At 31.0% G+C, this 17,859-nt stretch overlaps 2 protein-coding genes across 2 annotated transcripts; both read right to left on the bottom strand.

The window, feature by feature from the left end:
• Window positions 1-5,050: 5,050 nt before the first annotated feature.
• LOC125855293 (metal transporter Nramp2-like) lies at window positions 5,051-8,409 on the bottom strand. The gene is made up of 4 exons (XM_049535004.1): window positions 7,782-8,409; window positions 6,821-6,957; window positions 6,073-6,725; window positions 5,051-5,808 (listed from the first exon to the last, which is right to left on the bottom strand). Exons 1-4 carry the CDS (start codon window positions 8,354-8,356, stop codon window positions 5,605-5,607), a joined length of 1,569 nt encoding a protein of 522 aa, XP_049390961.1. The 5' UTR covers window positions 8,357-8,409; the 3' UTR covers window positions 5,051-5,604.
• A 647-nt stretch (window positions 8,410-9,056) lies between these two features.
• LOC125854828 (metal transporter Nramp2-like) lies at window positions 9,057-13,021 on the bottom strand. Its single transcript, XM_049534412.1, has 4 exons — window positions 12,196-13,021; window positions 11,543-11,679; window positions 10,788-11,440; window positions 9,057-9,743 (listed from the first exon to the last, which is right to left on the bottom strand). The coding sequence occupies exons 1-4, from the start codon at window positions 12,801-12,803 to the stop codon at window positions 9,519-9,521; spliced, it is 1,623 nt and encodes a 540-aa protein (XP_049390369.1). The 5' UTR covers window positions 12,804-13,021; the 3' UTR covers window positions 9,057-9,518.
• Window positions 13,022-17,859: the final 4,838 nt, after the last annotated feature.

Raw genomic sequence — 17,859 nt, 5'->3', positions numbered from 1 at the left:
AGTAGCTTAATAATAACTTGATTTGAAGTGGTCTGACAAAATTATGAATTATTTTTATAATATTATGTTTTTCTTTTAACATTGCTTTATAATTTGATAGAGTTCAAAGAGCATATCAATACTAAGAGAATAATAGATTTAACACAATTTAACCATGTTTGAATTAACATTCAAATAGGAAGGGAATAACAGTTTTTAGTTTTAACACAACTCAATCACATTTGAATTAATATTCAAATAGAAAGAGAGTAATAGTTTTAGCACAACTCAACCATGTTTGAATTAACATTCAAATAAAATGCAAAATCGATTTTATTTGGTTCCACTTGTAGACGTGTTTCCAAGCAATTACTGATTTTGGATTAATATTTATTTACCGACTGTGGTTAGTATTAAGGCCAATACCAATTCTTATGAGGTGTAATTAGTTGCGCGGCGTTTGAGACTTCCTAAACTTTTTTTATTTTGATTTCAAACATTAATATTTTCAAAATATTTCGAGTTAAATGTTGGTAAAATAAAAGTGATTATTTATTTCGAAACATGGATATTAGTAGTGAATCATGAGTTTTATGATATGAAATAATAACACAATCACATCAAATCGATCATTATATAAAATATGATTTTTAATTATTATATAATGATAATAGATAATATTTTAGAATTTTGCATTACATTACTTACATTTTCATAACAATAAATAAAATTTTATAAAATTGCATCTAACAGCCTGTGTTGACTACCATCTTATTTACTTGAACTAATCCTTACTAATATAAATATTAACAATAATATTATTACGTAAATTAACTAACATTACAATATGATATTTCGCTTACAGGTATTATGTTGATAACTATTTATAAAATTGAATAATTGAGATATAAAATTTTAATACGAGTAATAAATGAATGAAGATAAATTTGACGTCTAGCAAAAAATAATATTTCATAAAACAAAACGAAATTTTGAAAATCAAAGAATAGTTTAGAATAAAAAATTGAGGTTTCAAAATTCAAAATTTTATATAATACAAATAAATCCTCAAATTATTTAATTATTGAGAAAAAAGTATGTTATAAATCTAAAAAATTTCTTGTGGATTTTATTTTCCAGCTAATTTTTTCGTTTTATGCTAAAATACCAAAAATCTTATAAAATAATTAAAAATACTTGATAATTTCAAATTAATTCATTGTTAAATAACTTTTAATTAATTTGATTATTTATTGTTTAATTATGAAATTTGGACCATGTTAATTTTTATTATTTAGTTATTAAATTTTATTCATCATTAATTTATTTGTTTTTAATTATATATATCTAAACTAACTTCGGAAGAACATAGTGTTTCGAATTTAAGTCATTAATGATAACTATACTCTTTATTTTATGTTCATTTACATGTTATATATATAAAAAATCCATTCTAATTTTAACATTAAATATTTTATCTGCAGTGAGAAGTTTTTAAAATAGTTGAAATGACATAACGATGACGAAGCGATTAGAGAGAATGAATACCTGCACTTTTGGATTTCGAGTTGAAGACGGAAGTCAACTCAGAAGAATTATAGATACAAAATATTTTCAAGATTCTAATACAGAACATTATTAAACAAATATTTGCAAATTATTAAACCTCAATGAAATATTTTCACATTTGTATGTCTCAATGGCTTGGCAAATTTTCTAGATTCTTTTTGCAACAAGATAAATTATAAACCTCAGCGAAATATTTTCATATTTTTATGTCTCAATGGCTTGGCAAATTTTCTAGATTCTTTTTGCAACAAGATGGATAAAAATTTCAAGTATTTATGTGTTCTCTAACTTGTTAAGTAAATTTTGAAAGTTTTTTTTTTGGGACAATTTCTTTTCGAAAAACTATTTTTGGAGAGCGCTAACTTTTATTTAATTAATTTGAAATAAAATGCATTTTTTATCAATATTAAAACATTAATTGAACTTAACGAATGTTCTAATTTTATTTATTTTTTAAGAAAAATTATTTTTTCATCTTTTTGAAAACAACTTTTGCTATTAAAATTTAAGAGAACTTATTTTTTTTCCCCCTAAAATCTTGATCAATTCAAAAGTTGTCTTTCTTCAATTCAGTTACCATTTTCTAATGTATCATGGTCAAGTCAATCCCCTAGTGTACCTATTTCAAGAGCAAACAGTATAAATGAGTTAGGTAGTCAATGTCATAAGTAATTTCAAATAAGTTTTCACAATTCACACGATTTTTATATAGTAGCTTAATAAGAACTTAGTTCGATGTGATAAAATAAAATTATGAATTATTTTTACAATGTTTATGTTTTTCTTTTATCATCTTTTTATCATCTGATAGAGTTTAAAAACCGTATCAACACTAAATAGAAAAGGAGTAATAATGTAACACAACTCAACCACGTTTGAATTAATATTCAAATAGAAAGGGATTAATAGTTTTAACACAACTCAACCACGTTTGAATTAACATTCAAATAAAATACAAAAATAATTTAACACAACTCAACCGCGTTTGAATTAATATTCAAATGGGAAGGGATTAATAGTTTTAAACTTTTAATACAACTCAACCATGCTTGAATTAACATTCAAATAAAATACAAAACTGATTTTATCTGATTCCACTTGTAGATGTGTTTCCACGAGTAATTACTGATTAGGGAATTAATTGTTGCTTGGCACCAGGAATTACATATTCGAGGAAGGAATAACTTTTTTTCTTATACTTATAAAGAAAAAAAAGGATAAATACTAAATTGTTATTTTTTTTGGAATTTTGATGATATTATAAGGACACTATAAATTGCAATTTTTTTATATCAATATATTGAAAAAATACATCTTAAAATAGTGATTAAAATTTATATCGTTTGATTCTTAAAAAGAAAATCATGACAACTAAAAAGAAATGGAAGGAGTAAGATTTGAAGAGGGTAAAATATAATTAACTCCCAAATTTAAAATGATATTTTTGGTATTGTGCCAATTTTTATATGAATAATTGAAACTGGTATATATAGAAAGTGTTAAACTTCCAAGAAGGGAGTAAATAACGTACTAAAATTATCAACTGAATAATAATAATTCACATGTGAACAAGAGAATTAAAGGATGATAGTGAATTGGTTTGATTCAAATGAAACATTATTACTATTAATACTATTTCACTCTCATTTTATTTTTTTCATTGAGTAATTATTAAGTCTCTCATCTTTTATAGCAATACACATAATTTCAAGGAAATGATCTCTTATAACACTTGCAAAATTTAAAATTAATTTTTTTTAAAATCTCTTATATATTTCTTTCATATATCTTTTATATATATATAAAAAAATGAAAATCATTTGTATAAGGCCATAGTTTCGCAAGTGTGACTTTATGAAGGTGTTGAATTAAATAATCAATTGTTTATAGATTTTATGATTAAATTTTTAAATTTTGCTTATTTTAATTTGTGTTTTTTTTATCAAAATTATTTTGCAAAATATTACTTTTGGAGAGTATCAATGTTTTGCTAATATTAGAGATACAATTTGTGGTTAGTCAAAATTTCAAAGTATTTATGAATAGAAATACAATTTGTGATTGGTCAAGATTTCAAAAATATTTATGAACAAAAATTGTTAACAATTTTTACTATTCACTAAATTAAGCACTTTTTAAAAAGGAATAACCTCGGCCAAACAGGTTTCCCTACAATCTTTTTTTTTTTTTGCTTTTCATTAATCAATAGACTATAATTTGAATCATTCGTTCGAATAACATAACTTTTTTTTTAAATCTTTCTTCGGTATGAACACTCTAAAAATAGAAGTTTTTTTTATTTATTTATTTTGATTAACTTATTTGACAAATTTTACTAAACTTAAACCTATAATAATAAAATAAACTAACAAGAGAGAGATTGACTTAATTTTCTCTTCAAAGACAAATGGCTCGTTTGGTCGAATTTATACAATTAGATTATTTTGAGAAGTGTTTTTTCCAAAATTACTTTTTGAAAAAAGTATTTTTGGTGAGATACATTTTGTCTTTATCAATAAATAGATGTATAAAATATACTTTTAAACAATAGTTAGTAATTTAGTATTTGACTAAACTTTTTAAACATATTTTCCAAGTGTATTTAGGAATAATTACTGGTACTTTGTTGGGTTTTAAAAAAAAATAGAACAGTAAAAAAAGAGTTGAAAATGTTTCTCATTATTTTTATTAGGCAGCTTTAAATAACCAACTTACAACAAAAAACAACAACAACAACACAATTCAAAGTTCAAAAACCTAAAATATCTCAACAAACTAAAACAACATGATACAATTTAAAATTCAAAATTCAAATCATCCTAAACCTAAGAAAATTACCGCATTAATTTAAAGCAATTTTGAACATACTTTGCTATATTTTCTCCTAAAGTCTCCCTTAAAAAGACACTTTTTTTTTAAAAAAAAAAACATAAATACTTTTTGGCAAGCTTGGCCAAACACGTAAAAATTGTTATGACTATTGACTAATCTTGTTCCAAATTTGGATCTCGAAAATGTGTTGAAATTTCACCATAAGGTTTTATTAAAAATATTTCCTAATTTAGGATTTTTTTGGTCAAAATTTTAGTGTAATTTTCAGAAGGAAGTCCAATTAATGACAGATTATGATGGAGCTGGAATAGTAAACAGAATATTTCTCCTCGTAGAAAATCAGTTGCTACAAATATTGATATATATTTATTAGTCCCCGTCTCAAATTACTCGTCACATTTTTATGAAGAGTCAAACCATCTAAATTTTAACCAACGTGCTAAGATGTAATTAGATTAAGGTTAGAAAAGTAGCTAAATAAGTATTCTAGGGCAAAAGGGGTAGTGATATTAATACACATCTATTAAAAAATATCAAATACAAGTCAAATGTAGTTGACCAATAATATACATTGAGAGAGGAACTATAACCAATATATAGTTTTGACACAAGGCAAGGACAGAGCAAGAATTCTAGTTACAATTTTGATAAAACTCAATAATTTCGATTAAAACTTTGTATTTGTATTAAGAAATTTACTTAATATGTATAATATTTTATCGAGAACCTAGTAAGCTGCATTTTCTAAATTTCCCTGTGTCTTACCCGCCTAAACTAAAAAAGCTTCCCAATCCAGTTAGTGCTAGAGGCAATGTGGCAGAAAATATCTGCTTGTGATACATTAGTCATCTCTATCTATGTGGTTAGGACTATTTAAAAATACTATCGGATGTGTGTCAGATCCTCGAAAAGCTATGCATTTTCGGAGAATCAACTACGAGTGCGGCAAGATATTTGGAAGGTCTAGACAACATAAATCTTCATGCTTGATTCCCTTGTATCTTGATATTGTAATAATGAGACACTTCAAACATATAATCTATATGGACTCGATCAGTGCCTCAGCTTTTGTCATAGCTCTCTAGTGCTGTTATCACAATCAAGAACTCTTCCTTTACTAATGTAATCTCCTGTTTTGCACTAAAGCTCTATGCCCGGGGTCCCGGGGAAGGGACGGACCACAAGGGCTATGTGACCAGGAGGTCACGGGTTCAAGTAGTAAACTCAATTTGTAAGGTGAGTAAAACCATTCAACTCTGCACGGTTATGACGTTGGGAAATGAGATAAACAAGAAAAGCCAGATACGCAGAAGCTCCCAGGCAAGCCACAAAACCAAACAACAGGCCATTAACTTCAGAAAGGAAGAAGCTCAACATGACATATCCATTGATCATTATTACCAGGGCAGCTACTGTCCACACAGTTCTCTGCAATCAAGAATTAAAGTGTATGAGATACTGAGCATAAAGTCCTCTGTCTTAAATTCAACGGAAAAGGGTCAAAAATGCCTCTGTCTTTGAGAATAAACAGATTCTAGCCTATATAGGCTATATGAAGGAGAGCCAATTAATTATATGCAAGACAAACATGTTACAGTTTAGTGAATAGAAATGATCATCATCGTGCTAAAAGGCGCGTTAACAAAGCAATTTCTATTATAAATAAGTACGGTAGGGCTTTTGATGCCTAACCTCCATGAGCTTCCCAATCTTGAAGATTCCCATGATCTTTTCATTTGACACTAATGTTAGAAGAGGTATGATAGCAAATGGGATCTGCATGCCTTGAAGCACGTTTAGCCATTCATTGAGAACATCGAGTGAATCTTCTGATCTGTTGAAATAAATGGCCACGATTATGGTTGGTACAATGGCACAACTCCTCGTAATCACTGACCTTATCCATTTCTTCATCTGCAGATTCAGAAAGCCTTCCATTATAAACTGTCCAGCATAAGTACCTGTCATGGTGCTACTTTGACCAGCTGCCAAAAGGCCAATGCCCCATATGTAGAGAATTGGGAAAAACCCTCCACCATATCTTTCTTGAAGATATTGCCCTGCATTTACTAGGCCTATACTATCAGCTTGCGAAGTTCCATAAAAACCCTTAGCGAACACAGCTGTTACCATCAAATTGATAGAGAACGAAACAAAAACAGCAATGTAAGACTCGATTGAGTAGTAGTTCAGTGCCTCTTGCACTTTGTCTTTCTTTTTGGGATTAATTTTTCTAGACTGCACCAAAGCGGAGTATAGAAATACGTTGTGAGGAGTTATGACACAGCCGACAACTCCAACAGCCGTCTGAATTGTCTTTGAGCTGAGTCTAGGTAGCAAAAGACCTGAAAAATGTTCCAGCTAAAGAATTTAATGTAGGAACAGAATTGATATAGACTACATTAATACAGAAATGTACATGTGAATGCCTGATTCTGACCTATTATGAGTTCCTTGCTACTAGGCCTAGTTTCAGCAAACATCCAGGCAAATGATAATGCCATAGTGGAAATTAGAACAGCGAAAAATGCTTCTAGTTTCCTAACTCCATAATTTTCCAGAAATAAGAAGATGAAGCTGTTATTCAAACAAAACAATCATTGTCAGCAGTGACGGAGCCAGTAATTCAAGCAAGGACATTCAAAAACGAAAAAGGAATTCTTATACCAAGGAGATTCACCAACTTATATATATACAAAAAAAAAACATTTTTTCCCTATCTATGTAGTGTAATTTTTCAAAGAAGTAGGTTCAATTGAACCCCCTTTGGCTCCGCCCCTGATTGTCAGCTGAGCAACAGACCTATAAACTCCAAAAACATTTTATAGTATAGAGTCCTGTTCATATTTTGTAAGGCAAGAAATCAAAAGGTAACGTTTTTTTTTCGATTTCAATTGATTGAATAACAACAACAAAGGGGGAAAACAACATCCAAGTTTGTGGTCTAACGATCAATAATGTAGGCGAAACTTATGTGAGGCAGGGGCTAATAAGTCCAAGCACAAACAAAAAAAAACTACTGTAAATGTTTTCTTCTATTCTATCAGAGCATCCGTGGAAAGAATAATCGGTAGCAGGGTACAACAACAACAACATACCAATATAGTCACACAAAGTGAGGTCGTTTCACAGACCTTACACCTACCTCATAGGTAGAGAGGTTGTTTCTGCTAGACCCTCAACTCAAGGAAAAACAGTCCAAGGCAATCCAGAAAAAGAAGTAAAGTAAGTACAAGAAACGATAGATTATAAAACTCAACAGCTAATAACAGAACAATACTATAACAAGAAAATACTATAGTCGAAGTACAAAAATCAATTATCGGTAGCATGGTATCCGATAGCATACTTGAAAGGTAGTCGCAAACTGGCACGGAAACCAAAGTAAAAGGAGAACTCACCAATCAGAAGCAGTAATGAGTACACCACCCCAAAGAGGAATAACCCCTTGACTAAGTATCTTAATAGCAATTGCACTTCCTATAACTTCCTGAATATCAGCTCCAATCAATGCCACCTCCGCCATTAACCAAAGCAAAATCCTTGCCCAATTTGGATACTCCTCCCGGCAGATCTCAGCCAAATGTCGTCCCGTAGCAACACCCAACCTAAGGGACAACAACTGAATGAGCAACCCCATGAAAGTAGACCACATAAGTAACCATAGCAACGAGTAGCCCGCGATAGCTCCAGCCTGCAAATCTCCCTCCAAATTCCCTGGATCGAGAAATGCAACACTCATTAAAAATCCAGGCCCTGTAAACTCCCATAACTTCTTCCATGAGAAATGTGGGACCCCATCAAGGGCCTCAGCTCTGTCTAGTTCAATGGCCAAGATTTTATTCTTATCATTATTATTATCATTATCATCATCACCATCATCGTCAGATAATAGACAATCGGATTCTCGATCTTCGGGTACATGTTTGTTGATTTCTACGACGCCATCATGCTCCGATGATGGAGAATTCACCATAGTTCTCCGTGTATTTTCTCAATTTTTTATTGCTCTAATATGACCAAGAGACTTTCATCTTGTCATATAAATTAAAAATATGATCCATCAGCGTCGGTGATTAAGGTTGGGGAGTGGGGACCATCATTTGCATTTATTTTGTTCTTGCACCTTTTTTCTTTCACGTCATAAAGCCGGAGGAATACGCTCATCAAAAGCAATGTCGATATATTTAATCTACATTTTCTACCTCACGTATATCTCACCCCGTTGCCAAGTCAAAATCAGACAAATATCAACAATAATATAAAAAAGAAACTCAATTGACTTGTTAAAAATAGTTTGTTCATAAAAAATCTCTAATTAAGAATACAGTGTGGGTAGGGGTGATAGTGCATAAGAGCTAAGATCATCAAAATGTGCTTTACTAATAATATCAGTTCGAAAGATTTATTTTGTGTCTCGCACAACAGACAACCTCATTTTGTCTTATAAGTAGGTGGACCCAAAATCTGTCTTATGGACCCAAAATATGTAAAATTTGAGTTCACCTAATTGTGTAGATGAATAGAGGCGTTTTCCCCCTTTTTTACTCCCTTAATTAGGTATCAAAATCATCCAAATAGAGCACAAAATGAAAGGTCACTCCCATCTACAACAAACCAAGTTAAAAAAAGAGAAGCCATGAATTGAGCAAAAGCATCAAAAGCCTATCACAAGGAAAGATCCAAACACTTCACTTGTATTGATGTAAGTCACTTCTAATCAGCTGAACCAAAAACTACATTACTGCACAATAGAAAATTTTCTTGCAAAAAAATTAATGACTTTGAAGTTCTGCGTCTCTATTCGATAAATACAACATTGTGGATCGTTTATGCCTGCAATGAACAAGTATCTTCATCCGGCGGACTATATACTTTCTTCATCCTGTATATATAACTGATGTCAATATTTCGGGATAATTTGCTCCATTATTTCTTTTGGGGAACCTACAGCTAAAAGCAAATGCTGACAGTTTCTGGAAATCTATTATGACAGTTAGGACATAATGAAATTGGAATCTCTTCAGATGAAAGAACGCTTCAGTAGTCAAACTTCCTGAGCCATGGCCTCTCTGCAATGTAGTGATTTACTATATTTACGATGTTTGGATTTGACGGAATGTATTATCTTAGATGTCTCATTGACCAGCATAGCTATATCCTTTTGTGCGGAGTAGGTTGAACCAATTGGCAACATTGCCACCCCCATGTGAAATAAGGTATAAAATGAAGGCAATATAACCTGCAGTCCCAGCACAGACCAGAAAAGCAAACAGCAGTCCATTGACCTCAGAGACAAAGAAGTCCAGCAAAAGATAGCCGTTTATCACCATCACAAGTACAGCAATAGTCCACGCAACTCTCTACAGTAATAGAACAGGCAGTTCAAAATAGGATTCACATAAAAAAAATGCACTTGACAAAAGACTGTCGAAATTTAGGATACAAAAGCTGAAATGCTAATGAATTTACAACGGTTTCACACATGCAATAAGGTTAACTTAGTCCGCGATAATTTTAACGAATGAACCAGATAACTCTGAAAGGACTGTACATTTTATGTAGTTTGTCTCAGTCATGACCGTGTTGCTGGTCAATGAAGATGGAATGGACCATGGAGACTAACCTTCAATTTCCAGTAGAGACAAAAGAAGCTAGTTATTTATTCAAATCTGTCTAAGCTATGATGTACAAAGTTAACTGGTATTGTGCTGGTGGGAGGAAGCAATGCCCGTTAGATTAGTCAAGGTGACTCTGACTCTGATAAATATGTATCATCAATTTCAAAATATTGTGTTTAGACACCAAACACGCATAGGACCTAAGCTATATGGACTAGGATGTTGATACACATCCGAAATCTGGTTAAAAGGGTACATGCTTTATTATTTTCAGAAAAACTTGCAACGAAATACTCATACCATGTCACACCCTCGATACAGGGTACATCAAAACAATTCAAGGATCCATGTATCATAGCAAAAGACTACTTGATCAAAAGAAGTAAAATGATTCAAATTTCTAGAAGCATGCCTACACTGAAACACAAGAAAATGACTTTATTGTGTAACTATTTATGATATTATGGACCTAACAAGCAGCTTACACATCTAAATGAGTCACTCATGGTGTTAATCAGAAACTAGGTTGTTTTAGCCAACTTCATGGTTTTGATTTTCTCCGTTCTCCGTCAACATTTTAAAAATTCTGTACTTTCTGACAATAAACTCACACAAAATTGCTTGCCTCCAAAATAACTAAGATGACTTGAAGTTTTAAATCAGAGTTGATCTTAAAAAAAAGAAGAAAAATGAATTGACCATGCTTGAGACAGTTTCATGTCTAATCTTTAGAAAGTAAATAGACATGAAACTCAAAACTAAAGATAATGGGACAAGGGACCTTACCTCGAGAGTAGGCCCAATTTTGAAAGTACCCATTATATCCTCCTTGGACACCAATGTCAGAAGGGGAATAAGCGCAAAAGGGATCTGTATAGACTGAAGCACGTTAAGCCACTCATTCAAAACGTCAAGTGATGATTCAGATCTATTAAAAATCAGAGCGACAATGATTGTTGGCACAATGGCACAACTTCGAGTAATCAGCGCCCTAAGCCATTTCTTCAAACGTAGATCCAGAAAACCTCCCATAATAAACTGTCCAGCATAAGTACCAGTTATCGTACTACTCTGCCCAGCTGCCAGTAACCCAATGCCCCAAATATAGAGAATTGGGAACAGTCCCCCACCATACTTGTCCTGAAGAAACTGCCCTGCATTTACAAGGCCTAAACTACCAGCTTGCTCACTGCCATAAAATCCCTTGGCAAAGACAGTTGTAACAAACAAATTGATCATAAAGGAGATAAGAAGCGCAAAGGAGGATTCTATTGAGTAGTAATTCAGTGCCTCCTGAACCTGCCCTTTTTTCTTCAAATCGATCTCTCTGGATTGCACCAAAGCTGAATGCAAGAAGACATTGTGAGGCATTATTACACAACCAACTACTCCAACAGCCTGCCGAACTGTCCTTGAACTGAGTTTTGGAATCAAGAGACCTGTGAAGATAATGAAATGTGTTTGAACCAAAAACACATCAGCACCTACCCAATATGATACCATGTAATTAAACTAAACAAACGCTAAAATAAGAAAAGCACCTGCTAAAAGCTCCTTCCCATTTGGTTTGGCATCTCCAAACATCCAAGCAAAGGACAGTGCCATAGTCGAAATAAGAACAGCAAACACAGCTTCCAACTTCCTTATACCATAGTTCTCAAGAACCAAAAGAAGAAAGCTGTTTACAAAACAGAACAAAAGAAAAACTAGTCAACAGATTGATCAATTAACAAGGGGAGCATGCAATCGTAAGTTCAGCCTTATGATGGTATGTAATGCAAACCAGAACACCAAAGCAGATTAATTCCATTAAAGGGTACTACATCAATCAATCAACTACACCTCAATCCTGAAAAGATGGGGTTGGCTACATGAATCCTTTGTATCCATAGTCCATTCCCTCTATTCAGGTCCAAAAATATTATGGCAAACTAAGGGTTATTTAAATCTTGTAATCGTCCCTGCATTACATACAAGTTTCTAAATAGAACAGAAATACATTTAACAAACCCTTGCATGAAGAAGAAACATACTACATGCAAAAGCAAACTATGATCCCAGTTCATGAGCATTGAACATACTGTACATTTCACATCCAAGTGGCAAACAAAATAAAAATACTACTGAATAAGTGCTAATTTCAACTAAAGTAGTGATCTTTTGAGCTAAACAACTCAAGTAGACGAAAGTTTACCAATCAGAAGCAGTAATAAGGACACCAGCCCAGAGTGGTAAAACCCCACGACTGAGTATCTTAATTGCAATGGCACTCCCTATCACCTCCTGAATATCGGCTCCAATCAGAGCCACCTCAGCCATGAACCACAATAGAAGCCCAGCCCATCTAGGATACTCCTCCCGGCAAAGCTCTGCCAAGTGCCGGCCTGTTGCAACGCCAATTCTGGCCGACAGTAGCTGGATCATCAAACCCATAACAGTGGCCCATAACAACAGCCATAGAAGCGAGTAACCCGCAATTGCCCCAGCTTGCAGATCCCCCTCCAAATTCCCCGGATCCAAAAAAGCTATACTCATTAAGAATCCAGGACCCGTGAACTGCCATAGCTTCTTCCACGAGAATGGAGGCACCGTGCTATAATCAACACCGTCGATCGGTACTGAATCGAATTCAACGACGTGGATCTTCTCCCCAGATCCGTACGCAAATTCTTCTTCGCCGTCATCAGCATCGCCGTTAATTAACGGCGACGTTGACTGTGGCAGCGGGGCGGTAAGAAGGTGACGAGATTCTTCGTCTTTGGAATCCGGAGAGGTATTTTCTTGCTGTGGAGGGGAGCTCATTGTCTCATTGTAACAGTCACCGGAATTCCTCAGTTCAGGTAATCCTTTGTTCGTAATTGTTATAAAAGGAGGCGTATGTTAGAGAAAAGGTGACGGCGGCGGTGGCGCTGATGGTGGTTGTCGGCGGTGGAGGAATCAGAAATATGCCCGATAAAGAAAGATTAAGGTATTGTGCCGGGCTCGTGGCACTCACTGGCAAAGGTCGTTATATATATTTTGTGAAATATTTTGTTTCAGCTGTTTTTCGGATGTTTGTGTACTGCTCTATTATCCTATCAGATTTAACGAATCAATATTTTGATATGAAATCAGATTGATACTAAATTAAAATTTTATTTCAATGTGAAATTTGATTTTTTTGTTTATATATATTAAAATTCTACAAGTTATGATAACTATGAAAAATTTCTTAATTCTTATAAGTAAATAAGCAAACAATAATTTATAAACAAGATATCATAAGACACTATATTGATAAATTGCATGTCATCAAATATTTGCGATTACAAATTTTAAAATATATCTAACTTTATAAAGATTCACTAATTGATAATAATATTAATTAGTTTTTCTTTAGTATAATTCTTTTACATGGTAAAAAAAAAATATATATCGAATATAAGTTTGTTTTTTTTTTTGCAAATTATGAATATTTTTATGCCAAACTAGTTATTCTGATTCATGAGTTAAAATTTCAATTTGAAAATTTAGGAATTTGAAATTATAATTTCAAGCTCGTCGTTTTTTTTTTCAAAGAAAAAAATGAAAGGATTGATTGCTACATTTTCTACAATTCGTTAGCCAAAAGGGAAATTTCCATGTAATCCAATTTAAAAGACTTTTAACACTCGTAGAAAATGTAAAGGAAGTCTAAGATTGAATTTTATTATATATATATATCTTAAAATGAATAGTCAGGATTCATGTCTTCAGACTCTACTAATTTGAGATTGAGATATTGTAACAAGGATGAATCTAGAAGGTTCATTTTGGATAAATTTAAATTTAATAATTTTTATTCAAATTTTATAAATTTATTGAAATTTTGTCAAATATTTAATAATAAATTTAATTATTATTACACAAATAATTGAGATCGTTATATAAAATCATAAATTTATAGATATTGAGTTTGTCTGGTTAGCTATTGTTCCAATTGTACCAACACTGCACTGCCAAAGAAACTTTGTTCTCTTGAACTTATTATTCTCTTCATCCTATTTTGTGTATCGTATTTGATTGGTTGAGTCTTCCATAATAACGATTGAGAAATGAGGAATTTTTTTTTATTTTTTATATGATTTAGGCGCTTCTTATTTCTTAAGTTGATTTATAAAGTCGAGTTGAATTGGTTTTAACAGATATCATAAATAAAATTATTTATTTTTTAACGATGTCAGACTCTCATTAATATTATTCACACTCCAATATGACTGAGCATGCAAGGAGGTACGAGGTGGGGGTAAGAGTGGTGAGTCTCCCACATTGACTTAGAAATGTGGAACTTGATTTCTTTATATGACTTGCTCCAAAAAATATGCCACGTACAATGAAATACAAAAAGTAGTACTCCGTTTGTCTCAATTTATGTAACACTTTTTTGGATTTTGAAATTTAAACAAATCTATTTTTGATCGTAAATTTTTCATATATCTTTTAAATAGTTTTAATTGTCAATTATTGTGTCTTATAGTACTTTTTACGTAGTTTATAAATATATAAATTAATTTGAATATTCAATACGCAAATTCTCAATCAAACTTAAATTGTTTGACTCTCAAAAAATGAAAAGTACAACATAAATTGAGACAGAGTGAATACTTTTTTAAAAATATAATTTTCTTATATTACGCTACTCTTTACTTGATAGGTACATGATAATCAATTAGTGCTTAGTTAGGCAAAAGGTGGAAAAAAGAACAAAAGTTAAAAATATAAAGAAATTTGTTGCTTTTATTTTTCTTTCCCAAAAGTTCTCTTTTCGAAAAATAATTCAATTTTGCTGTGTCATATCATCACTGTGTAAAGTTTTCTTTTTTAATGCTTAAAACAAACGAATTGCACGAACTTACTTAGATGCTTGGAGCAAAGGCATATTGTAGTCACATTTTTTTTTATTTGATACTTATTTTGAAGTTTGATAAAATTTGAATTTATATATTATAAGATTTATTTTTGAGATTATTGTGACGCCCCTAACAATATAATTTCATTATTATAATTTATAATATAGGCTTGAAATCGAAGCATCTAATTAAGGATGAAGGGATTTTACTCGTCTCATCATCACAATCCACGTTAGTTACAAGTTTTATTTATTAAAGCATTAGAAGTATCTTTAATGCAATCAATAATTTGTTGAAATCCATTTTTCGAAGTGGATTCATCTTTAGTACAAAGAAATAGACACATTGTTTTGTTTTTTCTATTAATAACTTCGTATAAAATAATAAAAGAACAATTAATTTAGAAGAACAGTGTGACCTAATTAAAGTGGATAAATGTTATACGTGAATTGTGTATTTTTTTTGGTAATATTTATTATTTGCACAATGGTTATAATATTAAAGCATGCGTTTATATACAAAATTACCCTCTTTTACCGTGACTAATTAATGTATAATTTTAGCTTTTTAAATTACTTGCTTATAATAATTTTTTCTAAATCTGTCTCGTTTTCGATTAATTGAGGATAAATTTAATTTAAATCTTATATTATATTATTTTTTTGAGCAATTCGATTTATTGAGGATACAAATTTAATTTAAATCTTATATTATATTATTATTTTGAGCAACACCTTTTCAAGTGGTTATCGGTAACACTTTTGGGCGTTTCAACTAATTTTTCTTTTATTTTTTTGCTTTAATCTTTAAAAGTTCAAGTGTGTTGCATAAAAAATTCCTAAAAGATTTACATAATTAAACCAAATGTGTATATTAATTTTTTTAAAACTAGTAGTATTATATATTCTAAACCTATAATTTTTAAAATTTAACGGTTTATATTAAGAACGTAAAGGTCAAACCGATCAAATTTGCATCTTTTCGTAATAGTGCACACATCCTTTCAAAATCCTGAATACACCTCTTACTCGGCTTGCTCAAGATTGAATCACAAACACAAGGATTTTTAATCCTCTACGCTAACCATTCTCTACATAGGGGAATTTTCGCAAATAGCCATTATAATAAACTTAATTATGCTCCATAGCTATAGTTTGCATATTTACGGGTTGTAGCTACAGTTTAAGCTGCCTCATTTGTATAATTCGCAGGTCTGTATAATTCACGGGTACATTTGTATAATTCAGTTATTTTTGTATAAACTCAAAGTAACAAATTTATACAATTACAAACATCAGAAGTGTGAACAGTTATATTATACAAATTCCGAATTATACAAAAGTTATACAAATTATATTATACAAATTTTGAATTATACAAAACTAAAAAATTGAGCCGCGTAATTATAGCTAAAAATATATCGCGAATTATAATTAAGGCAAACTATAGCTATGTTAACTAATTAACTAGTATATATTTGCTTATACACATAATTTTCTCTACATATCCTCTATTTTTAAAAATAATTTGACATAAACATATTAGGTATAAATAAAAAAAATAATCATGAAAGTGGATCTTAATTTATAGACTTTTGAAAATATAAGATGGACACAATCGAATTGCGTAATTCATTAGGCAAAGAATTACGTCGTTTAGGGGGGGAAAAAGAGAAAACGTATGAAATGCACTAAAAGTATGAGGGACATATCATAACAGAATTTTATATCTTATACTCAAATCTTATCAAAATGAAGTTCTTTGGTCTTCTAAAGTTTTTTTTTTTCTTTTCTAAAACGAAAGCAAGAAGGCATTATACTTATTCTGTTCAAATATTCCTGTTTTTGTTTTCTAGAGCATCAAGCCATCAACTAACTAGTCATCTCACTTTCCGAAGAAGTATCGGGGAGAGTAATGTGCACCTATATAAACTAAGTTAAAGATAAAAATATGGAGTATATGAATGTGTGATCTCTTTGTAAAATTAGGTATTTTATGTATATGTATTTTTTTTAAAAAATTGATATAATATTATATGTTGACACACAAATGATGCATTTGATTGAAGAATGAGTTATTTACCTAAAGGTCTATGAATTAATTCTCATTAAATATATTTTTTTTCCTTTTTAATAAAATGGCAGGACGTCACTTTGACTAGTTCATATGTCTTTAGTGGTGCACTCACTGTTTTCATATCTGAGTCCACCTCTACTTATTTTATTCCTACCTTATGATATAGGAGGTTATTTTTGATAGGTCATCAACTCAAACAAAGCATATCAAACTAATTACTAGTAAAAAAAAAGTAAATATAGTACTAAAGTACCAATTCTTGCTATATCAAATGCCACCAGTATAAGATACAGAAGTGATATTACTCCCTCCGTTCCTATTTAGATGTCATTATTTTAGAATTTACATCCTTTAAGAAATTAGGTAAATTTATTAATGTATCATTATTTAGTATTCTCTTGATGTCATTTTTTCAATAAATGAACATGAATTAATTTATTTTGATTAATTAATTTGACCAATGAATATGAATAAATTATTTAGCTTTTTTATGTTGGTCAAATTCATACTTTCTAAGCTAATACTCCCTCCGTCCATTTTTAGTTTTCATGTTTCACTTTTCGAAAGTCAGTTTGACTAATTTTTAAAGTTAAATTAGATTACATTAATTCAATATTTAAAACAAAAATTCAGATTTTCAAAAACTATACGAAAAAGTAGTATAAATTGCAATTTTTTGCATACCAATGCGATGAAAAAATACATTGTAAAATGTTAGTCAAAATTTTTATCGTTTGACTCTAAAAATGGAAATCATGACAACTAAAAATGGACAGAGGGAGTAACTCTCAAGGGTAGATTAGAAAGAATAATGTCATTTATGCATTGATTGATTTGATGAAATGACAAAGATTAAAAAATATTTATATTTAGTAAGATCGACGTGTAAATAGGAACGGAGGGGAGGGAGCAAA

This window comes from Solanum stenotomum, chromosome 2, assembly GCF_019186545.1.
Source record: "Solanum stenotomum isolate F172 chromosome 2, ASM1918654v1, whole genome shotgun sequence".
NCBI lineage: Eukaryota > Viridiplantae > Streptophyta > Magnoliopsida > Solanales > Solanaceae > Solanum > Solanum stenotomum.
Note: the sequence above shows the minus strand (reverse complement) of the source record. Positions and strands in the feature narration are given on the sequence as shown.